This window comes from Myxine glutinosa, chromosome 1 (genome assembly GCF_964187855.1).
Source record: "Myxine glutinosa chromosome 1, kmMyxGlut1.1, whole genome shotgun sequence".
Classification (NCBI taxonomy): domain Eukaryota; kingdom Metazoa; phylum Chordata; class Myxini; order Myxiniformes; family Myxinidae; genus Myxine; species Myxine glutinosa.
Window position 1 is genome coordinate 25,336,701 of NC_136261.1, and position 27,291 is coordinate 25,363,991.

The 27,291-nt window shown below is 43.8% G+C and overlaps 1 protein-coding gene across 1 annotated transcript in view; it reads left to right on the forward strand.

The window, feature by feature from the left end:
* LOC137421907 (tyrosine-protein kinase SYK) overlaps positions 1-27,291 on the forward strand; it is a 95,152-nt gene that overhangs the window by 19,686 nt on the left and 48,175 nt on the right. Inside the window, exon 3 of the mRNA XM_068108462.2 lies at positions 10,664-10,824. Coding sequence (XP_067964563.1) covers positions 10,664-10,824 — 161 coding nt within the window. The remainder of the gene's footprint in view (positions 1-10,663; positions 10,825-27,291) is intronic.

The following is a 27,291-nucleotide window of genomic DNA, read 5'->3' on the forward strand; positions in this document are numbered from 1 at the left end:
CCAGTCGTACCCAGGTGCTCCTGAACTGTGTCCTTCTCTCCTGACAAGGTGGAGAAGTCTCTGTCAATCCTCAACTCTGATTCTGAAACTGGACCAGACGGCATCAGCCATGGACCATAAAATCCTGCTCTGCCACTCTATCTCACCCTCTCTCTGTTCTCTTCACCCTCTCCTTTGCTCAAGGTCATCTGCCATATGCTTGGAAATCAGCCAACTTTACCGCTTTACACAAAAAATGTGCAAAAACAGATCCTTGCAACTACAGACCAATCAGCCTGCTCCAAATAATCAGCAAGGTCATGGAATCAATCATCGCTTCTGACATCAAATCCTTCTTTTTGTCCAATGGCTTGATCTCGGATCATCAATTTGGTTTCAGACCAGGTCATTCTACTCTGGACATGCTGCTTCTGCTGTCTCAACAATGGATGGACGTCCTGAATGCCAAACAAGAAATCAGAGCTGTGACATATCAAGTGCCTTGGATATGGTCTGGCACCCCGCTCTGCTCGCCAAACTCTCCTCTTATGGTGTTCAGGGAAATCTCCAAGCATGGCCTGCGGACTTCCTCCGTGGTCATAGTCAACGTGTGGCCCTGAATGGTTTTCTCTCATCTCCCCTTCCAGTTCAGGCTGGAGTTCCCCAAGGCAGTGTTCTGGCCCTGTGCTTTTTCTGATCATCATCAATGATCTCTCCCACTCTCTTGAAAATCCTCTCTAACTCTTTGCTGATGACTCCACTCCCTGCCGCTCCATACCGCATCCCTCAGATCGGCAGTCTGCAGCCACCTCACTCTCTGCAGACCTGGACAAAATCACAGACTGGGCAAGCAAGTGGAACATGTCTTTCAATCCTGACAAATCTCACACTCTCACTATGTCTCTCCAAAAAGACCGACTGGACAACCCTCCAGTCTCAACTTTCAGTCTCAACCCTCCAGTACTTTCTCAACAGTCCTCTTCAAGAAGTGCTGTCACTCCAGCTTTTGGGTCTCACTATCTGCCATGATCCTTCCTAGGAAAACCACATTTCCAAGCTGGCCTCCAAAGCCAGTCGCCGACTGGGCATTGTTACGTGCTCCTCCCCGACCCCCTGGTCACGGTATACCTCCGAGCCCCGAGAGGAGTCACGGCAGAAAAATGTGTTATTCTGTATGTCAAAGATCAATGGTGAAGCCACACCAATTGTTACCAACAAGCAAATCTGTCTGTCAGGTATTAAGATCACACAAGAATAACAGTACAACAATAATAGTAATCAAAAGTACAATCAATATATCCTATGATGATACCATCAGTTTCGTAATATATAACTCACTGTGTTCCAAGTGAGTGAAACAAGAACATTCCCAATGTCTCTTTCCCAGCTTCAAACCCAAAGTTGTTGATTCCGGCTTCAAGCCAAAGTCAAATTCCGGTCCAGCGATCGTCAGAACGATGTCCAATCGAGATCAGAATCCCGTTTGAATGATAGTCACAGTCATGCGGCCAAAGCTGTGTCAAGGCGACTGGGAAATCCAAAGGTGCCCTCCAGGCGACTGGGAAATCACACCCTCGGGTATGGACGTTCCACAGCTCGCAGTCGGCAAACCTCAGATTTACCTTCAGGTATATCCGCGTTGCACACACACACACACCAGATACGTCTGAAAGCGGTGAAAATGGCTGACGTGAAGCAAAGAAAAACCTTGCGCGACGCGCAAAGGCTGAAGCGAAGCAAAGAAACCTTGCTCGACGCACAAAGCGCGTGAGTCAAAATGGCCGACGGCCGTACTCGAGATGTAACGGCAGTCCAATGATTCTCTTCGGAATCGACCGCGAAACCTGACAGACAGGTTGATCTGTCACAGCGATAACAACTCTGTCGCAGGAATCCCTTTCCTGGGAAACCCAAAGTTCACTCATGACTCTTGCTCACCAACATTCGCTCTAGACCTCGAAGCGACTATGCTTCTTGTCCGACTCCACTCGCTCCACCTTCTTTTCTCCTCCTTTTCTTCGTCGTCCGGTTCCGGTCCGGTTTTCGGTTTATTTTAACTCTAACTTTTTCACCTTTTGAAAACATTTCATAAACAATAAACCTTTTGAAAACAATAATAGTACATGGAATCAAAAATATTTACAGTGGATGAAAACCACAACGGAAGTGACAAATCCATAACACTTCCCCCCCCCCCCCCCCCCTCAAGAAAGAAAGTTTGAACATAGTGAAAACTTTCTTTGCAGGCAAAACTCTTTTAACAAACAAAAGTAAAACTCACACCCAAATCATCAATTCATGTGAGCAACAACAATGAATATTTCCCAAAAATAAAGCAACAAAACTTCCAAACAACCTACAGAAATTTCCAAAGTTAGTTCACTCTGGACAAAGCATCAGCAACGATATTGTCCCTGCCCTTTACATGCTCAATTTCCAAGTTGAACTCCTGCAAGGCCAAACTCCATCTCATCAACCTCTGATTTTTATTTTTCATTTTTTGAATGAAGGTTAAGGGGTTGTGATCAAAAATCCAAAACAACGCAAATCTATAGCACTTTTTTAAGGAGGCCGAGCTGAAAGCCAGGTGTCATGATGGTTGGGTGGTGAGGCCTGGAAGTATTCACCACATGGACGCCTTTAGGAACGTGGAGTTCACGGTTAATCCGTGTAGGAATCTTGGCTCGGCTGCTCTGCAGCATTCAGTGCTTCAAACTCTTCCTAACTTTCATAATAATCATGGTTGGAGCGCTTGTCGCTGTAGTCATGTGAATAGCGGTCTCCTTCTCGGCCACTACCCTGATAATCATCCCTTCGGGAACTGCCGTAACTCTGGGAGCCTCCATAGTAATTTCGACTGCAGCCACCACCAAAACTACTACTCCCACCCCTGGAGCCATAGCCACCCCTGAAACTACCTCCATGTTTTCCTCCTCTGTAGCCCCTCGACGCCCATGGACTGCCTTCTCTACTGTTATGGTCCGACCATCCAAATCCTTGCCATTCAAATCCTTTTCTGCAACTTTGGCGTCCTTTGTGTTTTCAAACGTGACAAAGCCAAACCCTCTCGACTTTTGGGTCTCCCTGTCTTTTGTCAGCAACACTTCCAAGAGTGGTCCATATTTGCCGAAGACAGAGTCCAGAACATCTTCCCTTGTTTTGAAGTTCAGTCCACCGACAAAGAGCTTGCCCACATTGCCTACATTCATGACTGGTTTGTGCTGACACTTAATTTCAGGGTACTTGACAAGAAGTGTCTGTGCAAAGTGTGACGTCAGTACCTTCCTCTTCTCTTCAGAGCGCTTCCTACCCATAGCACGAGTCGCGATACAGGATGGAAAGATACCCGGAATCTCCTGCTCTAACTGTGCAGTGTTATTTTCCATACTAGGCTTTTCAACAAACATCGGTTTACCAGAAGCTCGACCACCGGCCAAATCATTCCCGATAAAAAAAGAGATTCCCTCTACAGGAAGAGTGGCTTGTAAACCTACGGTGACCGGTCCTGACACCAAATCAGACTTCAAATGGATGACATGAAGTGGAGCTTTAACATAGCCACCAACCCCCTGCAAAAGAACACTAACCCCAGTTGCCGTCTTTTCTGACAATGGCAAAATGCCCTCAAGCATCAATGATTGATGTGCTCCTGTGTCCCTCAATACCCTAACAGGTCTCTGGTTCGTTAAGTCTCCATCCAGTGACACAAACCCCTCTGAAATAAAAGGTTTGTAACCCTCTTGAACAAGGTCGTTCTGTGATGCCGTAACTTTGGCATGGGAACCTTCACAAGGCACGGTCCTCCAAGGACGATTTCTCGCATTTGCCAATGCATTCGAAGTTGTACTAGTCTGACTCCGCTCCTGATTTTTCCTTTTCAGGGCGTAACATTGGGACATCAAATGCCCAGGTTTCCTGCAAAAAGTGCAAGTAGGCCCAGAGGAAAAACTCGTGGTCTGCCTCGGGCCCCCCGGAAGATAAGTCTGTCTTGGAACTGTAGTCTTCTGATCCCTAAAAGTCGCGGTATCAGATTTGTCCTCATAGTCATCTCAAGGCCGCCCCCATTAATATTCGTTCTCCGCACCGGATGTACCATAACTCCCCTGGCGAACTCGAGGCAGGAAAGTAGGTTTGTGGAACCCCATCCTGCGTGTCAAGGCATAGTCATCTGCCACAGTTGCTGCCTCATACAACTCTGGTACCTTCTTTTCATCCAGATGTACTTTAATGTCCGCGTGGACACACTGTTTGAATTCCTCCACCAAGATCAATTGTCGCAACAGTTTGAAGTCTTTCCCAATCCCCTTCGAATCACACCACCGATGAAACATGGTTTCCTTCATTCTGGCAAACTCCACATGGGTCTCACTCTCCCTCTTCCTGACATTCCTGAATTTTTGCCGGTAAGCTTCAGGGACCAATTCATAGGCTTTGAGAATGGCTTTCTTCACTTTCTCATAATCTGCACATTGGTCAATCGGTAAAGCCGAAAATATATCTTGAGCTTTACCCATCAGAACACTTTGCACTAACATAGTCCAGGACCCCACAGGCCATTTTATCATTTGAGCCACTTTCTCAAAGTGTAAAAAAAACTTGGCTACCTCCTTTTCATTGAAGGGTGGAACCAGCCTCACATGCCTACCAACATCCCAGGTGTTCTGACTAGTTGTCGAAATAGCCGGCATGGATACGAGTTCTCTCCGTTCTCCCATTAATTTCAGCTCCTTGAGTTTAAGTTCCCTCTGATACTCCATGTCACATTTCTTCAACTCCCTTTCGGCTCTCCTTTCCTCTGCTCTTTCCTTTGCTCTTCTTTCTTCTTCAGCTCTCCGTTCCTCGGTTCTTCTCTCCTCGAGTTCTCGTTCCTGTTCTACTCTTCTTTCCTCGAGTTCCCTTGCAGCTCTCCTTTACTCTGCTTTTAACCTTTCCTGGCTCTGCAGTTGCATCTCCATTTTCCGGAGCTCCACATTTTCTTTTTCCTCGGGTAACCAATCCAAGGCTACCTCTGGCCATGTTCCTTGTCCAACCAGAGATTCTACCACCAATATCTGCATCTCTGCTTTCTTCAGATTAACTGAAGGTTAATTAAGGGGTTGTGATCAGATTAACGTGCGGACCTCCAAGTTAAAATGTCTGGCCAATATCAAGAGTTCCGATCTTTTTAATGCTTGGAAATGTGCCTCATTAGGCGACGCCGCAAACTGTTCTACGTCCAACACCATGGTGACTATTAGTTAGCACCTGTTAACCTTCACACAAAAATTTCACACAAAATTTTTTTATTTAATTTGGGAATGTTAGAATAATTCAAAATTTGGGAATTCTGGGAATGTTAGGGAATTCTATCCCAGATGAAATTTTTGTCAGCAAAGACGAGCCCTAAATTTTTATTTCTATTTGGTTCGGGACGAGGACCCCAATTTCAATTTGGGCCAATTTTGGACGAGTTCCCAATATCCCGGACGAGCCCCCAATTTCTGTTACGTGCTCCTCCCCGACCCCCTGGTCACGGTGTACCTCCGAGCCACGAGAGGAGTCACGGCAGAAAAATATGTTATTCTGTATTTCAAAGATCAATGGTGAAGCCACACCAATTGTTCCCAACAAGCAAATATTGTATTAAGATCACACAAGAATAACAGTACAACAATAATAGTAATCAAAAGTACAATCAATATATCCTATGATGGTACCATCAGTTTCGTAATATATAACTCAATGTGCTCCAAGTGAGTGAAACAAGAACATTCCCAATGTCTCTTTCCCAGCTTCAAACCCAAAGTTGATGATTCCGGCTTCAAGCCAAAGTCAAATTCCGGTCCAGCGATCATCAGAACGATGTTCAATCGAGATCAGAATCCCGTTCGAATGATAGTCACAGTCACGCTTCCAAAGCTGCGTCAAGGTGCCCTCAAGGCGACTGGGAAATCCAAGGGCGCCCTCCAGGCGACTGGGAAATCACACCCTCGGGTATGGACGTTCCACAGCTCGCAGTCGGCACACCTCAGATTTATCTTCAGGTATATCCGCGTTGCACACACACACACCAGATACGTCTGAAAGCGGTGAAAACGGCTGACATGAAGCTAAGAAAAACCTTGCGCGATGCGCAAAGGCTGAAGCGAAGCAAAGAAACATTGCTTGACGCACAAAGTGCGCAAGTCAAAATGGCCGACGGCCGTACTCGAGACGTAACGGTAGTCCAATGATTCTCTTCGGAATCGACCGCAAAACCTGACACGCAGGTTGATCTGTCACAGCGATAACAACTCTGTCGCAGGAATCCCTTTCCTGGGAAACCCAAAGTTCACTCATGACTCTTGCTCGCCAACGTTCGCTCTGGACCTCGAAGCGACTATGCTTCTTGTCCGACTCCACTCGCTCCGCCTTCTTTTCTCCTCCTCTTCTTCGTCGTCTGGTTCCGGTCCGGTTTTCGGTTTCTTTTAACTCTAACTTTTTCACCTTTTGAAAACAGTTCATAAACAATACACCTTTTGAAAGCAATAAATAGTACATGGAATCAAAAATATTTACAGTGGATGAAAACCACAACAATGGAAGTGACGAATCCGTAACACTTCCCCCCCTCAAGAAAGAAAGTTTGAACATAGTGAAAACTTTCTTTGCAGGCAAAACTCTGTCATGCGAAGTCCTTCCTTGACACACCTGAGCTCCTCACCACATACAAGGCTTTCACCCGCAGCTCAATGGAATACTGTTCTCCCCTCTGGGGCGGTGATCCTGCCTCACACCTAGCTCGGCTTCACGCTGTTGAAACCAAAGCTTTCGGAATCATTGCAATCTCCCGCGATGAAGCTAACTACGAGGTCCTTTCACTCACTCACCGCAGGCAGGTTGGTGGTCTTTCTGTTTTCTACCGACTCCTCTCCGGCCTTGCTCCCCCAGCTCTCTCTGTGCTCTGTCCCCCAAATTTTCCTACAGGTCACACAATATCTGCCAGAAACCCTCTTATGGTTAAACTGACAAAATCAAGACTCTCGATTCACCTTCACTCTTTCATCCTATTTTCTCCCGCCTCTGGAACGAACTCCCTCACTCTCTTCAATCCCACGCCTCCCTCCTGGTCTTTAAAACAGCTGTCCACCACCATGTCTTGTCTTCCCCCATCCAAAACCTTGATCTTTTCTACCCCCATTAATTCACCCCAGATTCACTTTTTGAAATTACGACTTCTTTCCTGGAAGTCCTTGCAGTGTCCATGTGTTTGTTTGTTTTTTACCTCTCCCACTCCCCACCCCCTTCCCATGCCTCCTCCCCCCATGCCCTCTCTTTCCCACAGATCTCCTGATGTCCCTGCTCTCCATCTTGTTCTCACGCTCCCTTTATCATATGTTTTATGTTTTATATGTAAGTTTGTCGTTTTTGTGATCAATATTAGCTCTTACACGAGCCTCAACCTTGTATACAAAAAAAACAAAAACAAAACGTAACGTTAATATTATAGTAAACCTAATCGTAACACTAATCCCTTTGTAGTGACTACAAAGTTACTGGAGGTTAAAATATATCATCTTCTATGTAATAAAGTAGCGGCAGTTTTGCGTCCGTCCGTCACGCTACATTTATGATGTCAATACGGGGTACGACGGCTAACTCCCCCAGACCGCCATTTTAATTTACTTGCCATGCAGGCCTAACATGTCTTCGAAGAAGTTGAACCTGTCATGTGTTTTTACAGAGTACTGCGAGTAGAGTACTACGGCTATGCTGCTGTTCGACTTTTGGTCTTGTTAAAGTAAAAATCAAATTAATTCAATTAGGAAAGATTGGGAGGTATTGTATTGAGAGGTATTGAGAAGGGAAGAGGTAAAAAAAAAATGAAACAAGGAAGAAAACAACAGCTGGAATGAGTCGATGATTTTTGAAATGAATCTATAATAATAAAAGGCGGTGTCCATCCTTTCATTCGTCCTTCCATCTGCCCATCTGTCTTCTCCATAACTCCAAAACCATGAAACCTAGCAGCCCCAAACTTTGCATCATGCATACACCTGGACCTCCAACAGATTGCAATGATGAAAACTGGATGTTTGAGTGTGTTACAACATCCTTTTTGAAGATGATTAACGATGTGTTCATAAGAAAAAAAAACCCGAAAAATGCTTACCAATATAGCGGCCCGCCATCTTGGTCAGCCCACTGCACCTCGCTGGGTTCTTTAGCCGCCATTTTGTTTTGGCCTACACAAACGTGCCTTGCCTTGGAAATACAATCGATTATCATTACATAATTGAAGAATATCATCAAAATCTGGATTCGGATATGAGGATTGGATGCTGTAGACAAAATAAATGTCCAAATCTAGAGTGAAATCTGACAAAATTGACCATATCTAGCGATTTTATAACTAAGTGTATAATATTCATTTATTTAAGTGAGGCTGTGATTCTGCTTCTGTGGTTAGTTTTTTTTTTTTTTAACTTCATAATGATTTTTAACTTAAATGGGATCGGGGGTCACCCCACTGTACCTGCGATCTGTTTTTTAAAATTCCCTCTATATGATGGACCCAGATTGTATATATATTTTTTATATGATTAACCACCACTTGGTGAACACTATTCAGGCTGCTTTTGCAAGCCATGGCGTTACAGTAGACAGAGCTGCCTTTTTGTTTTCACTTACGCCTTTTTGTTTTTTGATTTGTTTTCATTCACTTTTTGTTTTTTAATTGACTAACATTTTTGTGCAATAGTCACTCTCCCCATCCCCCCTCCCCACTCCCGCTACCTCGCTCTACCCTCCTTCCCTTCTCTCTCTCCTCCCTGCTCCTTCCCCTCCTCTCTCCCCATTTCCCCCTCCACCCTGCCTTCTTCTCTCCATCCTCCCTGCTCTCTCTCCCCCTCACACTCCACTCCCCTTCCTTTCCTTCCACCTCCCTTCCCTTCTCCTTACCGTTTCCCTCCCTTCCCCTCTCTCTCCACCACCCCGGGCCTTCTACTTACCCCTCTCCCTCTTTCCCTTCCTCCTTCCCCTACCCCTTTCCCCTTTCCTTTTCCCCTCTTCCTCCCTCCTCTCCTCCCCTCCTCATTCATATTCCCGTCAGGAAGCGACTCATTGTTACCCAGCAACGCCGGGTACTTTTGCTAGTAAAGAAATAATTGAAGCAGGAAGAGGAAAATAAGATAAATTTGAGGAGCATGAAAGGAGAACACTGAGGATAAGGAAAGTGGAATGAGGAACACTGCCTCAGGGCAGAGACAGAATTGGCATGTCCAAGAGCTGAGGCCTTGGCTATATAGTATAGGTCACTCACAGTGACACAAATTGATCAATACACTACAACACGGTATGGTTAAACTTGGGGGTTAATTGACCGAAAACACAAACAACAACGCAGGGATGAAATATTAACCGAAAGACACGATTTATCTGTTCTGAAAAAACCTCGCTTTGGTGAAATGGAAGGAGACACTGCACAATCAAACGCCCAACACACGCTGACCCGTAACCGGAAGTACAAGTTCTTCTTTCACGTTAACCTTTTCATTCCTTAAGGTGAAAAGCGTCTTACAACCAGAAATAATTGTTATTTTTTCTCTTTGTGTTTTATGTTTCATGTTCCTAAATTATGATATGTCGTGTTCCATACAACACAGTAACTGGTATAACATTAGCTCACTGGAACTTTATTTATTCTCAGATATTTATTCCTTATTTTTTATGGTGATGGATTCCGCAGCCCTGTTGCAGTATGCTCAAGATCCTACATGTATTATTTGCAAAAAAACAAACTTCCTATTATATGCAAACAACTTTTATATTGTCCACTCCTGAATTGCAAAAATGTTAATTTAGTAAATCTAGAATATTTGATGGCTCACCTCAGGACTTAGAGCTTGATAACGTGCATCTTTTATCTAAATAACCATTACCCTTTTCCCCCACCCCTTTCCCTCCCTCACCCCACTATCCCTCTCCCCCACCCCTCTCTCCTCCCCCACCCCACTCTTTCTCCCCCCCCCCCCTCTCTCTCCCAACACCCCTCTTCTTTCCCCACACCTCTCCCTCCTCCAGTCCTCTTTCCCTCTCCCCCACCCCTCTCTTCTCCCCCACCCATCTCTCCTCCCCCCCCCCCCTCCTGCCCCACCCACTCTCTCTTCCACCACCCGTCTGTCTCCCCCACCCTTGTCTCTTCCCCACCCCTTTCATCTCCCCTCACCCCTCTCCCTTCCCTCCCCTCCCTCCCCTTCTTTCTCTTCTCCGCTCCCCTGCTATTTAAATTAATTACTATTTTTGTGCAGATATAATTGGAATGAAAAATTATGTACACATTATTTTATCCAATTAAAATGTCAAATTAACATCATGTACATGTTATTGCCTGAATTTATACATTTAATAGAACAATAAACCAGAGATTTGCATTATTAGTACGACTGGCTCAAGCTTTGCTGTTTTTTGCTCATTCATAATCCATCTGGAAGAGGTAGATCATCTTCATCATGTTAAACTATCATCGGCTTATTCTACTCAGTTCTGGTCATGAAGGAGGCATAACCGCTCGACAGGCTTTTTTTACAAATACTGGTCGATCTGACATTAAGGGGTGGCGTAAATGTCCTGAAAACACATTTACTTGTTTACAAGAATTGAAGTTTGTAGTGAAAGCCAAAGATGTTTTTGGAACTGTGCTTTTGACCTGATCGATTGCGTGCAGGGAAAAGATCTGCATCAGTACGTGGACGAACATTATGATGAACTTCTACCAGAAGTAATTCCTCGTCTACATGAGGGGATGGCCTGGTTCCACCGGCGAATTTCCCGGGAAGATGCGGAGCACAGACTGTTGAATGTCAAACATACAAGTGGACTCTTCCTGTAAGTTTCATTGGCCATCTTTGCAGCGTGAACACAAGTTTTTATTGTGAATTCCTGAATTGTTGACAATAGAAAGTACATAGGTTTGTCAAAGTTCATGGCCTTATGACGTTCACAGATTAATTGATTAATAAAACACCGTTTTTTTTTGGGGGGGGGGGGGGTTGTACACCGCTCCTTTCCTCTGCCATCTCCAGGCGCTGCATAACGTCATTGCCGGGCACCAAAGGGTCCCCGGCAATGACGTTGACGCACGCTGAAAATTGACGCACGCGTTGACGCACGAAATGGCCCGGTGATGACGTACGCTGAAAGGGAGTACTCAGTTTTCACTTTGGTTGTTTGTTTGTTTTCTTGTTGTGCACTGGTCCTTTCCTATGCCATCTCCAGGCGCTGCATAACGTCATTGCCGGGCACCGAAGGGGGCTCGGCAATGACGCACACTGAAAGGGAGTACTCAGTTTTCACTCTGGTTGTTTGTTTGCATTCTTGTTTTCTTGTTTGTTTGTCCGGGCGATATCTCAGCCACCCTTTGAGCTAGGAAGCTGAAATTTCGGCACAACAATGAGGAAGTACTTTAACAAATATGATATTTTTTGTTTTTTTATTAATTAATTAATTGATTAGTTATTTAATTATTATCGATTAATTAAGTACTTATATATTTCCTTTCTCTTTTGGGCGTTATCTCAGGCACCTTTTGAGCTAGGAAGCTGATATTTGGACATGCCAATGACCAAGTGATTTGGCTGTAAAGGCTATTTTTGATTTATTGATTAATCAATTAATCCATTAATTATTTAATTATTCGATTAATGACGAAGTTTTTTTTTTTTTTAAGTTACAGATTCGGATGAAATGGTGGTGGTTTATGTGTTCTATTAGCCAATTGATTAATTTATTTAATTTCTTTATGATTATTATTTATTTTCATGATTAATCATTTTTTTATTTTCTTTCTCATCTGGGCAATATCTCAGGCACCATTTGAACAAGGAAGCTGATATTTGGACAGGACAACGACCAAGTGATTTGGCTGCAAAGTGTATTTTTGATTTATTGATTAATCAATTCATTGATCAATAATTATTTATTGATTAATAAATTAATTCTTTTATTAATGGCTTATTTAATTAAATTTCTAAAAGTCACATCTTTGGATGAAGCACTAGTGGTTTAATTATGCTATTAGCCAATTTATTAAGAAAATATTTTATGATAATCTTTTATTGATTTTAATTATGCAATTAATTAATCAATTATTGTACACCTCTCCCTCCCAATACAGTCTCTATGAGCTGCACGGCAGTATTGCCGGGCGCCAGAGGCCAAAGGCGCCCCGGCAATGCCGCGCTGGAGGATATTTAATTATTTGGCATGAAGGCGGGGTACTTTGAATGTATCTGTACTTGTTTTACATCTTTTTGGTAGAGCTTTCTGACTTTTGTTCCAAAATCCAGTTATTTTTTACCATTGGATATCTCAAATGCATGAACAGGATATCTCAAAAAGTTGTGGATGGATTCGGACGAAATTTGTTGGAGAGGATGGGTATGAGACACCGACGAAATTATTAGATTTTGGTGAAGATACGGTCCAGGTCCGGACCACTAGAATTTTTAACCGATTCTTCAGCATTGTGAAATAGGGGCAAAAAATTTATTTCGCAAAAGGTTATGGACAGATTCGGACAAAATTTGGTGAACAGGTTGGGTGTGTGACAAGGATGAATCGATTCGATTTTGATAAAGATATGAATCTGGATCCGGATACGAAAATTTTTCAAAATTTGCTAACAAAATTTGCTAGTGATAGGGCCAAATATTCCATTGAGTGATAGGGCCAAATACGATATATAGCGTCATATCTTAAAACGTTGTGGACGACTTGTGACAAAACTTGGTGGACGAGTTGGTTCGGCGAGAAGAACAAGCTGATTAGATTTTTGTTCATGTCTGAATCCAGATCCGAATTATCAGTGGGATACAAAACGTAAACGCTTCAGCCTGGTTGTGGTACACAATCTGCCGAGTGGCATTCCAGTTATTCTTGAAAATAAACAATCATTCTTTTGTTTTACTACTTCTCCATGTCAAGTCAGGAATTTTTCATTTTCTATAGTCCAGTAGGCTCGTACGCATTTTGCCGACATCTGAAGGATGACAGTCTTTGCTGCTGCATTATCACCTGACCAACGCCTTATGGTTAGGGTGGTGGGCTTGGGATCCTTAGGTCCTGAGTTCCTAACCCCATTGTCAGGTGGGGGGTCGACTCAGCTTGCCATCCTTCCGAGGTTGGCAAAATGAGTACCAGATAACTGGTTATAGAGAGGCATTTCATCAGCGGCAGATGCGCCCACAGAAAAATGAGGCAACCAGCAGCCGGGTGGCTGCACACGAACCACCACAATGCTACAATATAAAAAAAATAAAATCAGGAGCAGACGAGTGTAAGTTTCAATGTATACCTGTACAAACTAGAGGACGCCAATGTATTCGAAACTCCCACCATTGCATCAGCAAAATATGACAAAGACCCTTTTTTAGCTCACCCGGAACGAAGTTCAGGTGTGCTTATGCGATGGCGCGCCGTCCGTCCGTCAGTCCGTCCATAAACACTTGAAACTTCTTCTCCGAAACCGCTGATGGGATTATGACCAAATTTGGCACAAATTATATTTGTTGTGTTGTGACTAAAGTTTCTTCACGGCGTTAAAAAAAAAATCGGGGTCTAAGGGGGTTTACCGAGGTCAAAGTGGATCCAGGTTTGACCCCCCAAAAGCAGATATTTAGTTTCTTCTCAGAAACTACACACATTATTTCGATGAAACTTGACCACATCACCCATGCTGTACCAAAGTATGTTCACGGCAGTAAAAAAAATCTTCCCCTTTGTGGATGTCTGGGGGGGGGGGGGGTGATGCCCCCGAAATGGGTATTTTTTTCTTTGTTTGCTTAAAGTCTTATGCTTATGTTAGTATGACTCTACATCCTGCCCTGTCTTCCAGCAAGCATTGGAATTGGTTTAAAATACCAATTTATTCAGTGCAGTATACTGTTTATTCTACCAGGTGAGCACCAGGGGTATTGCCCCTATGTTTATATGTTGTCTCTTGTAAGTATCAGGCAGTGGATGAGTTTCCTGTGGATGAGATGAGATGATAAATAGACATACATAACACATAATCATCCCGAATATCCTGTGTCATGCCCCTGCCACAGGAGACTCGATATCCTGCCACTCCAATTACACGACATACTTGAATTACTACGTCAGTAATACATTTTACATGACAAAATGACATCAATTCTGAGAGCAACAACTGTGCATATATTTCACAGTTAGGGGGTTAGTGCCGTGGTGAAATCGAACACAAATGGGAGAGGTTTTGCTGAAAAATAATAAGAAGAAGAACAAGATGAAGAAGAAGCAAATGCATAACTTGGCACAAGTCTGGAGCTGCTTGCATGAGCACTTCTCTATTCTCTCTCCTTTGAGGGAGTTTCTTCATCTTTTTCTTTACAAAACCTCTCCTTACCTGGTTTCACAACTATGCTGCTTCACCTGTACGTTTCTCTTACCCTGCCGAGTTGTTGTTGTCAACTTTTTGCCAACCCACTTGATTTGGACACTTTTTGCCAACCTCCATTTCTTCGATGTCCTTCGATGTTTATGGAATCAGTTGACCAAATCTGTCCCATTTTGTTCTTCCTTCCTATTTTCAAGACCACAGTCCAACACTTCCTCATGCTGTCCGTCTCATGTGACAGTCAGTGCAATTTATTGTGTAAACAAAAGGAAAGAAATGTGACTCCCAGCTTCTATATTGAAAAATTATATTTAAAAAAATGAATTTTAAGTAATGGGTGTGAGTGATCAACCATCATTTTTGAGTAATGTATCAAAAAAACTTTGCATATAAAACAAAGGGATGTGAATAAACAGTTAAATACACTGAGCATATCAACTATGTACCGTAAAATGGGGTGAATAGGGACAGCAAGGTGAATAGGGACAGCAAGGTGAATAGGGACAGCAAGGTGAATAGGGACAGCAAGGTGAATAGGGACAGCAAGGTGAATAGGGACAGCAAGGTGAATAGGGACAGCAAGGTGAATAGGGACAGCAAGGTGAATAGGGACAGCAAGGTGAATAGGGACAGCAAGGTGAATAGGGACAGCAAGGTGAATAGGGACACAAACCGAAAAAAAGTTCGGAAACTTTTTTCACTGAAAATTGATAACCATACTGATTTGTTGATATTTGGGTTGAAAGTGTTCTCTTGTTTTTTAAAAAAGCAAATTATAGTCCCTATTAACCCCATATATGGGTTAAATAGGATTTTTATGGCTGTCCCTATTCACCCCGTTTTACGGGTGAATAGGGACCGTCACTGAATGAATGAATGAATGATCGTTTTAAGGCCATTTTCCCTGCTCGAGCGGGGGTTAGCCTTGCGGGCCCCATGACAATCATGGTTCCCTGTTTGAGGCAATGTTTTTTATGGCCGGATGCCCTTCCTGACGCCAGTCACTAATACAAAAAAATAATAATCAAGAAATAGGAACAGTTTGGAGAAACTTTTTATCCCATATTTTTTCTCATTGGCACCGTGGTTTACATTATGGGTGCATATTATGTGCATCCATCTGAGCTATCAATTTAGCAATAAGTTGGAAACTCAGGATTGTTTCTTGATTATTATTTTTTTGTATTAGTGACTGTCCCTATTCACCTGTAAAACGGGGTGAATAGGGACAGCCATAAAAATCCATATATGGGGTTAATATCCATATATGGGGTTAATAGGGACTATAAGTTGCTTTTTAAAAAAACAAGAGAACACTTTCAACCCAAATATCAACAAATCAGTGTGGTTATCAATTTTCAGCGAAAAAGGTTTCGAACTTCGTTTGTGTCCCTATTCACCTTGCTGTCCCTATTCAACCCATTTTACGGTACCAAAAACTATCAGGGACACCTCTTTTTGGTGGTTCTACTCCCCAACGAAAATCGTTAACCAAATCCTCCCTATTATGCCTGCTGCCCGGATTCATCAGGGCAGCGCGGAAACGGTCAGAGTGCAGATCCGTCTCCATGGACCAGCCCCTTCCTTCATGGCTCTGTTTCTTTTCTGTCGTCTTTGTCTTTGTCTCTGTCTCTGTCTCTGTCTCTCTCTCTCTCTCTCTCTCTGTCTCTCTCTCTCTCTCTCTCTCTCTCTCTCTCTCTCTCTCTCTCTCTCTGTCTCTGTCTCTCTCTCTCTCTCTCTCTCTCTCTCTCTCTCTGTCTCTCTCTCTCTCTCTCTCTCTCTCTCTCTCTCTCTCTCTCTCTGTCTCTGTCTCTGTCTCTGTCTCTGTCTCTCACTCTAACTCTGTCGTGGCCCTGACCTAGTGAAGGCGGGGTACACCATCCTGGATGTGGGTGATCTCTGGATCACTCCTATGAGATTGATTGCCTGTCTCTGTGCTTGGGGCTTGTTCGAGAGAACTGTCCGGGCCTATACAACAACAACAACAACAATGCACCAACTAAACATATTCATAAAACTTTAAACAAAGAAAAAAATACAATTTTGGGGGGCAACCCTCACCTCCCCCAACCCCATATAGCTCCTAAGACCCCAATGTTTCTTATCCCTTAAACAAACAGTGGTACATCATTGGTTATTAAAGTTGCGGTGAAGTTTCGTCGACATTGCATGTGTAGTTTCTGAGAAGAAAGCAAATACCTATTTTGGGGGAAACTCCCCCCCCCCCCTCTGTAGACCCCTAAAGGGGAAGATTTTTTAAATGCTGTGAGCAGAATTTGGTACATCACGGGTGGTGAATGTTGTGTTCAAGTTTCATCAAAATCGTGTGTGTAGTTTCAGAAAAGAAAGTAAATACCTATTTTGGGGGGGTCAAACCTGGACCCACTTTGACCCCTGTAAACCTCCTTAGACCCCGATTTTTTTTAATGCCGTGAACAAACTTTAGTCACAACACAACAAATATAATTTGTACCAAATTTGGTCGTAATCCCTTCAGCGGTTTCGGAGAGGTTTCAAGTGTTTACGGACGGACGGACGGACGGACGGACGACGCGCTTCGCATAAGCTCCACTGAACTTCGTTCCAGGTGAGTTAAAAAATAAGCCAGGTGTTCGCTTAAAGGTTAAGGTGGCTGGCTTAAAATCTTATGGTCTTGCGTTTGAGGCCCTGTCCAGCCGTTAAATAACACCACGTGGGTTAATTCAGCGTGTCATCCTTCCGAGGTCGGCAAAATGAGTTCCAGCTTACTGGAAACAGGGGCACTGCATCAGCGGTACTGCGGCATTTCCAGAAAATGATGCAACCGGCAGCCACAGGTTGCCTAAGAAAAAATAATAATAACCACAACTATTTAATTCAACTTGTTTCTTGTTCTCTCCCTGATTTCTTCGTTCTTCAAAGCAATTTCTTCTTTACATTGCTGTTTCTTCTTTCTTGTCGACCATTTCTTTCAATCTCACTGTCTGTCGCGCCCTCTACCAGTAAGTAGCTCTATTTTCCCACATTGATGATGTTTGTCTGTTTGTGCCTTGTCCGCATGTACCTCTTTTTTCCATTGGTCTGTTTTCCAGCTGCTTTCGGTTGCCCGCAGCTCTTCCATGATCCTTGGTATCGATATTTTTTAAACGGACACCTCTCCTTTCTTTCAGTATTCTAATCCAAGTGGATTAGAATTATTTCTAAAAAAATTATGAGAAGTTATTAATTATTTATTTTATATCAGTGACCTCAACACAAGGTGTTGGATTTTCAAGAGTATTTAATGACGTGAGATACAAGATGAGGTTAAAGTTTGGGAAATTACCCTTCAGAGATAAATGGAATTTTCACTCTTATACACCAACGAAGGGTAATGGTTGAAACATCAACCTCACCTTGTTTCTCACAATTGTAAAATTGCACTTTCTTCAATTTTGTTTGAGAAAACCTATTATTAGCCCCCGTTGGACTTAGTCCGAAATGGGGGCTTAGCCATTGAGTCTCGTCCGTCTGTCCGCAACCATATCGCAGAGATGCATGAAATATTTGATTGATTTTGTTCATACTTGGCACAAAGACAATACATGATGGTATACATATGCACATCATTTTGTTTCGCGATGCGATCAAAGATGGCTGACTGGTCGTAATCCCTTCAGCGGACATTTCAGTTGTAAAAATCCCGATGTTGAACACGTCCTCAATCATTTCTCGGACATGCATTTACTGATCTTGTTCAAATTTGACACACAGATAATGAGTGATGACTTACATGTGCATTGTGCATGTCGTTTTCTTTCGAGATCAGATCCAAGTTGGCCAACTGGCGGACATTTTGTGACTTAAACGTGTCCCCAACCATTTCTCGACATGCATGGATCGATTTTGTTCAAAGTTGGCACAACGAAAATTCATGTGTCGATATGCAGAATATTTTGTTTTGTAATCTGAACAAAGATGGCCGACTGACGGCCTTTAACTCAGCAAAAATTACAGTACAGCAAAATTACTAAAACCACGGGGGCTATGACATTTTACGTCTTTTTCTTCTTGTGATACATTTTGTGATACTTTATTTTGCAGAGAAACACTTTTTTACTGATACACTTTCCTTATATACTTACATAGACACAGAGACAGAGAGACAAAGACAGAGACACAAAGACAGAGACAGAGAGTCAGACACAGAGACAAAGAGAGAGAGAGATGTAGACATAGAGACACATACAGAGAGAAAGAGACACAGAGACAGAGGGACGGAGACACAAAGTCAAACAAACCCAGAAACACAAAGACAGAGAGACAGAGACAGAGAGAGAGAGAGAGAGAGAGAGAGAGAGAGAGAGAGAGAGAGAGACAAAGGCATGGAGAGAGAGAGAGAGAGAGAGAGAGAGAGAGAGAGAGAGAGAGACAAAGGCATGGAGAGAGAGAGAGAGAGAGAGAGAGACAAAGGCATGGAGAGAGAGAGAGAGAGAGAGAGAGAGAGAGAGAGAGACAAAGGCATGGAGAGAGAGAGAGAAAGAGAAAGAGAGAGACTGACTGTTTCTTCCTTTTATTACAAGAGTACAAAAAATCAGTTATGTTCAGTCACAAAGAAACAAAACACAATAAAATGGTCTCAAGGAAAGGTTATTTTCAAATCATCATCATCAAGTGTGCATATGACATCATTAAAAACCCACTTTTCTTTAAAACATGTTAAATTCTTGTTCATTTTAAAAAACCGGTATTCTAGCTTTAGTCTTGCATTTACAAGAGCCTTAAGGGTGAGCAGTACATCACATGACGAGTCAGAAGCGTTTCCCATTTTTTTCTTTCTGGATTTATAAATTGCAAACTTGGCCTAGCCAATTAAAAAATTCATTAAAACCACATTCCTAAGGGAAGACGGTCCTAAAACACCATAAATAAAAACATTCTGATTGAAGAGGGAACCAAGCTTCACAAAGCGTTCCTGAAGGAATGTAAAAAGAGGTTGCAATCGTTCACACTCCAGGTATATATGCGGTAGGGTTTCAATGGATGCACAGAAAGGGCATAGATTAGAGTTAGCAGTAGAAAACCGGTTCAGTAAAACATTATAAGGTAAAATCCAGTGTACAAGTTTCCATTGAATATCTCCAACATACTTTGGAGTAGGCAAGAGATAAAAACTTCGCCAATTGGGGCAATTGGGTGGTATTGGGGGTAAAACATCCCGCCATCGAAGCCTCGGGTGCTCAGAAAATGTTTTTGCGTATAAAATTTTAACGTACGCGTTGTACAGAGTTTTCTTTGGAAAGGCGGGAAGGGATAATGCAGTATCATCAGGGCTGTTCAGGCCAGGGGACAGATTAAGTGGCGGGCTGAAGACTAGGAGTTTGGGGAAGTCTCCCGCTGTTTCCTCGGGGGAAGGGCCAAGTTCCTCGCAGGTATTACGATACGTTGTGGATATCCCTTGAAGGAACCGAGAGATGATCCTGACAGATTTTATTCCGGTTTTTTGTGCCACAGCGGCAGCACTCAGCCGGCAGCTCCCAGACTCTGTCATGAGGTCTTTCACTCGCAGCAGCTTGGCATCAACAAAACGTTGAACGAGTCCCCTATTATTCAAGCTGTTTTCCAGGAAGGGGTTGTAGCATAGGGGCTCGTTCAACAACATTTCCATGTTGTATGTTGCCATTTCACGGGAAAAGGACAGGGCTTGCCAGGCGTTCATCACCCCTTGGTAAAAGGTGGGCAGCAAGGATGAATCGATTTGATGAGGGTTCATTAAGAAAAGTTCTCGGTCGTAACCCAGCTTGCATGTAAGCTGTAATATGCAGTTAGCCAGAGGCCTCCAGAGTAGGGCTTCATCTCCATATACAAGTTGGCGCACGATATGAAGCCGGAAGACCATAATCCGGCTGCGGATATCAATAAGACCTTGGCCACCTTCAGCGAGTGGCAAGTATGCCACGGGGGGTTGGAGCCAGTGTTTCCCGCTCCAGAAAAAGTCGACAATGCTCTTTTGCAGTGTAATAAGAAGGCTCCCAGGCGGTTGTAGGCATATCATCTTATGCCATAGCATAGAGGCGACAAGATTGTTAATGACGAGAGTTCTTCCGCGGTACGAAAGTTGGAAAAGAAGTCCTTTCCAGTGGGCCAGTTTTGCCATTACCTTGTCTGGTAATCCCACCCAGTTCTGCTGCTCAAAGGTGTTGTCTCCGAGGAAAATACCGAGGTATTTAATGCCACTTTTCTGCCAGTTCACTCCTACTGGTAGGACAATTGGCGGGCAATCTCCAGGTCCTATCCAAAGGGCTTCACTCTTCTTCCAGTTTACCTGGCCTGAACAAGCCTGACAATATGTTTTTAGTGCCTGAGCCACCGCAGTGACGTCAGCACTATTTTTTATATAAATACAGACATCATCTGCATAGGCAGAGACTTTTAGCGGTGTGGTAAGAATTGATCCAGTGAAGCCAGAAATGTGCGTACGTAATTGGAGCAGAAGAGGTTCGATGGCAAGAGAGTATAAAAGTCCAGATAGCGGGCAACCTTGCCGTACTCCCCGTTGTACAGCAATGGGGCTACACAATACTTGATTAATTTTAAGAACACTGGATATATTACAATACAAAAGTTTAACGTACGAGATAAAAATAGGTCCAAACCCAAAATTCTCTAAAACTCTAAAAAGGTACATGTGGTCAATACAGTCAAAGGCTTTTCCTTGGTCAATAAAAAACAGACCAACATTCATATTAAAATTGTTACAAAACCGAATGGTATCACGGATAAGAAAGATATTATTAAAAATAGTACGTCCAGGAATACAAAAGGATTGATGTTCTCCTATTAGTACATTCATAAAAGGTTTCATTCGATTAGACAAGGCTTTGGCTAAAATTTTATAATCCGTACATAAAACAGAAATAGGACGCCAGTTCTCTATAAGTTGAGTGTCCGCTTTCTTAGGAATTAAGGTGGTGACTGCTCTCCGGCAACTCCACGGCAGTTGTCCATCCTCTAAACATTCATTCAATACCCGCAGTAGGTGAGGTCCAATGGTGTCCAAAAAAACTGGAAAAATTCACTTGTCAGCCCATCCAGTCCAGGGGCTTTATCAGGTTCCAAGGCCTTCAAGGCAGCGGTGAGCTCAGGTAACCTAAGAGGATCCTCCAACTGCTGCTTCTGATCCTCCGCCAATGTTGGAAGGTTAGAAACAAGTTCCGATATTGCATCCTGGTTAATGTCATGCCGCATAAACCGTTGTTTAAAATGTTTCCGGGCACATTCCCTGATTCTGCCATCTTCATAAAGGAGTTCCCCATCATGGAGCAAGCGTGTAATCATTGACGAAGAGGCCCCCCTTTTTAAGGCTGAAGAAGAATTTGGTTGGAGCATCAAGGTCGTGTATGTACCTCATCTTCAGGCGCAATAAAGCATTTTGTGCTCGCCTTTCGGATATGGAATTCAGTAAGGCCGTTTTTCCATGGATTTGTTGCCTCATTCCCTGGTAGCTCACACTTGCGGTTCCCTGAAGCTGTTCCTGTAATTCCAGGATTTCATCTTCAAGTAAGGTTGTGGTTTTTCTTTCCTCTTGAACACCATACGCACGATATTGTTGGCAGAACAGTCTGATGTGCGTTTTGGCATTATCCCACCATTGTCTGAGGTTGGAGAAATTCCCTTGGGAGGCAACCAGAATATTCCAAATTTCCGGAAAAATGTCCTTAAAGGTACTATCATCAAGTAAGTTGTTATTAAATTTCCAAAAAGCACTCTTGTGTTTCGGGCAGGGGGCAGAAATTTTGAGAAATGTTGCGCTGTGGTCCGAGAATCCTGATGGGCAAATTTTGGATGACAGAACGAGGCGTTCAAGTGGAGGATTAATATAAAACTTGTCCAAGCGAGCAAGTACAATATTACCCTGAATGCATCGACACCATGTGTATTGCCTGATTGATGGGTGCTGTACCCGCCATATATCTGTCAAATTCATTTGTTTTAAAAATTTGGTGAGAGGGATTGTGGAGGCAGGATGGGGCTCTGCACTGTTCCTGTCGAGTTGGGGTTGGAGGGTGCAGTTAAAATCTCCACCAATACAAACATGATTGTCTTGGTTTTTTAGGGCGTTTTGACTGTCGAGGGACGTTAGGTGTGTCCCAAGGTCATTAAAAAAAACTCGCCGAGCTACAGGCGTACTTGGGGCATAGATATTAAAAATAGTATAGAATTTTCCATAGTAGTGGAATTCTAGGGATGCTAGGGATCCCTTGTGTATTTCGTCGAATTTAAGCGATGAAGGCGAAAAGGAGGGGCTAAGAATTATTGCGACACCGCCTTTGCGGGAGTCACCGTTACTAAAGAAGGACAGGCCGGGGAAGAGCCTACACCACTCTGCGACACAGCAGTCGTTGGCATGGGTCTCTTGTAAGAGGGCAATGTCAACTTTCTTCTGTAATAAAAAATCCCTTACTTGAACTTTACGGACAGAGCTACATCCTCCGTTAATATTCAGGCTACAAATGGAAAAACTCATTACAGCTATAAGGAGGAGTGACCACCACTCAATTTTTTGATAGCAGTTCATTCTTAGCTTTTTGCAACCACTTCTTTAAACGGTGACGTTGGGAGGAATTGAAATAAAAAACGTGGGGCCGTTTTACCATCAGTTTAGCGGAATGTATAAAATCAGGTAGCTCCGGAAAAAAGGTTTCTATTACAACATTCCTTTTTCGGAATGTGTCCTTAAGAAACCTTTTTATCTCGGAGGGAGGGATTGGAGGGATTTCTTCTTCCTTAAGGCTACCACATTCACTAACAGAGTCATCTATATCAGATGGCTCAGATGGTGTGTCACACTGGTTTTCATCATTTATCTCCTCACCGTCATCACATCCCTCCACGTTATCGGATGGGGCATAGTCCATAGAGGGGGGGGACGGGGAGGGAGAGAAATGAGCCATCTTCAGGGGAGGGGGGGGGAGGGGGGGGGGTACTAATTTTTGTGGTTCAACCATATCAGTTTCTAGGTCAGTAGACAAGGGCGAGGATTCATCCACATCTATGTCCTCCAATACCGAGAAACGATTTTCTGTGACGAGGGACAAATCTAGGCCAGAGAGGAGGGGCTGTCGGTTTTCAGTTGTAGGTTTTTTAAAGAGGTGACCGTTTTCATCTGTTGTTTGCAGATGTCTTTTTCCTTTTGGGCAGACTAATTGAAACTCGTCCTGGTTAGTGGGAAGAGATTGCAAGGGTTTGGGGGGAGGGGGGGGAGGGAGGACGTGATCATCGGGGGGGGATCCCATCGGCTACCACGGCGGGAGAGGTAGGATCAGTTATAGCAGGCAACAAGCTGTGATTGGACGATGTCGCCTGGGGGGTGAGATCTATAGTTAACAGGAGATGGCTGCAATTAGATCCTTCAGTAGAGGGAGGGGCCCCTGTTTCAAGGGGAGGGGAGGGGGTACGGCGGGGGGGTTTGGATTGGTGGTAAGAGGGCTTGGGTCGGTGGTGGACAGATTGGGATCAGTGGTGGTAAGGCTTGGGTCGATGGTGGGAAGGTTCGGGTCGGTGGTGGGAGGGCTTGGTTCGGCGGCGGGAGGGCTTGGTTCGGTGGTGGGAAGGTTTGGTTCGGTGGTGGGAAGGCTTGGGTCGGTGGTGGGAAGGCTTGGGTCGGTGGTGGGAGGGCTTGGGTCAGTGGTGGGAGGGTTGGGACCGGTGGTGGGGAGGTGGGGGGGTTGCTTATTCCCGGTTCGGAGGGGAGGTTGCACTTGTGGAGAATTCTCTTTTCGGGGGCAGTCATGCTTAACATGCCCAAATTGTCCGCAGCCAAAACATTTTAGAACGTTGGTGGACACGTACACTGTATATTCGTTCTGTTGATGTTTTAATTTTATTATAAGGTTTAAATCCTTCTGGGAATTTTTTAAAATCATAAACACTTGCCGTCGGAATGAAACCACGTGCCTTAAATCGTTGTTTCGTGACCCGAAGGGAATCATGGAGATACGAGACACGATGGTACCGTATCGGGACAATTCTTTAATTAGTACATCGTCGGATACAAATGGGGGGCAATTTGATATCACGACTTTTATCGCTGGGCTATCTAGTGGGGAAATCATTACAAATAAATCTGGATCGATTGTCAAACCCTGTTCGACAATTTGTGGGACACAATCCACGTCGGACAAAAAAATAACGATCCGCTTGTTCATCCGCGAAGCGGCAACAACCTTGTCGATCCCGACAACACGACCGGTTGCGAGGACAACGTCCTCGACACTAACCTCACGTTCCGGAGGTACACAAAAGAACCCGTGCTTACGGGTCAGGCTCTGAAAGGCCGTAAATCGAGATAGTGCAGCTGCCATGCTGGAACAGCTGCACTTACAACCCCTCCCCAACTCGGGGAGGGTGAATATATAATACAATCTTCCCTACCCGAACTCCGGGAATGGGAAGCAATCAGACCTCTCCGATTTCCCTAACTTCGGAAAAGGGAGGCAACAAAACAAACTGAAGGAAGGATAAACGAAAGGAAAAAAAGGAAATAGAGGTTTAAGATGAAGGAGCAAACACCGATCGGGCGACGCCCAAAAACGGCGAACCCTTACCAGCGATCACCCTGTGCTCTCCGGCTCTCTCTCCCGTCTCAACGTATATGGGAATCACCAGGAAGACTCCACGAACAGGTACAAGGACACAGAGGGGGGGAAAACGGGGGGGAAAACGGGGGGGGGGGGGGAATGGAGCAACAACACAGAGCACTCACAGGCCTCCACAAGCAGACGCCATGACAGTACAACCAGCATGCAAACGACCAGCAGGGGGCGCGAGAGAGAGAGAGAGAGAGAGAGAGCGAGAGACAAAGGCATGGAGACAGAGAGAGAGAGAGAGAGAGAGAGAGAGAGAGACAAAGGCATGGAGACAGAGAGAGTGTTACGTGCTCCTCCCCGACCCCCTGGTCACGGTGTACCTCCGAGTCCTGAGAGGAGCCACGGCAGAAAAATATGTTATTCTGTGTCAAAAATTAATAGGGAAACCACACCAATGGTTATCAACAAACAAATATTGTATTAAAAATCACACAAGAACAATGATACAACAATAATAGCAATCAAAAGTACAATCAACACATCTTATGATGGTACCATCAGCTAGTATAGGATAACTCACTGTGCTCCAAGTGAGTGAAAAAAAGAACATTCCCCAATGTCTCTATAGCTCAAAGTTGATCCCCTCCAGTGATCATTAGAGCGATGTCGAATCGAAACCCGAACTCCGTTCAGATGACGGGCCCGGTCACACCGCCAAAACAGCAGAAGGGTGTATGCGGCCAAAGCGGCGCAAAGAGTCACGTGGTCCAAAACTGCATAAAGCAAACTCAAGGCGAATGGGAAATCCAAAGGCGCCACTGCCTGCGTAAGGCAAAGTCAAGGCGAATGGGAAATCCAAAGGCGCCCTCCAGGTCTGAACTTTCACGGCTCAGTCGGCGAACCGCAAATTAATCTTCCAAAAGCCATGGTGCACACACACACACATCAGATACGTCTGAAAGCGGTGGAAATGGCTGACGAAGCAAATACCTTGCTTGACGCGTGAAGCGCACAAATCAAAATGGCCGACGGCTCGTTCTCGAGTCGCGATGACCCGGCGATGATTCTTCAGAATCCCAACGCCAAACCTGACACCCAGGTTGATCAGTCACAGCGATAACCCCTATTGCAGGAATTCCTATCCAGGAAATTCAAAGTTCACTCGTGACTCTTGCTCGACAATGTTCGTTGCAGACCGCAAAGCAACCAGCTTCTTCTCCGACTCTTTCGCTCCACCCTTTTTTCCCCTTCTTCCTCTTCGACGTCCTGTTTCCAGATCCGGTTTCCTGCTTCTTTTAACATTAACTTTTAACTTTTGAAAATAGAAATATCTGTTCCCTTTAAATGACAACAATAATAATACATGGAATCAGAAATATTTACAGTGGATGAAAACCACAACAACGGAAGTGATGAATCCATAATGAGAGAGAGAGAGAGAGAGAGAGAAGAGAGAAGAGAAGAGAAGAGAAGAGAAGAGAAGAGAAGAGAAGAGAAGAGAAGAGAAGAGAAGAGAGAAAAGGACGAGAAGGACGAGAAGGACAGGGGCAGAGGGAGACAGAAGAAGGAAGGGAGAGCGAGAAAGGGTGAGAAGGAGGAATGGAGGGAGAGAGGGAGATGGAGAGGGAGAGAAGGGGAGAGAGAGGGAGAGAGGGGGAGGGAGGGAGACTGGAAGAAAGGGGGAGGGAGTGAGAGGGAGATATATATATATATATATATATATATATATATATATATATATATATGTATATATATATATATATATATATATATATATATATATATATATACAGTATATATATATATATATATATAATATATATATATATATATATACATACATACAGTCACTTGAAAAAGCAAGTACACCCCTTGTAAAATTTTGACTTTTTCAACATATATCAACACAGCTATTTGATCTTCATTTCAACAATATTGACAGATAAAGGTGATATAATATAACAAATATCATGAAACATTTACATTTTGTAGTCCATTGTATAATTTAAATAAACATAAATGCAAATTTGCATGTCGAAAAAGTAAGTGCACCCCTTGGCTCTAATAGGTGGTATTGCCCCCTTTGGCAGAAACAACCTCAAGTAGGCGTTTCTCATAACTGTCTACCAGTCTCTGACATCGACTGTGAGAAATTTTTGCCGAATACTCCATGCAGAATTCTTTCAGCTGTGCGATGTTTGAGGGGTTTCTTGCATGCACAGCTCGTTTCAAATCCCCCACAACATCTCGATGGGATTTAGATCCGGGCTTTGACTTGACCATTCCAGAACCCTCCATTTCATTCTTTTCAGCCATTCCTTGGTGGATTTACTGGTAAACATACCAGTACTGCTAAACATGGTCTACCTTCGGTTTGAGCTTCAACTTCCT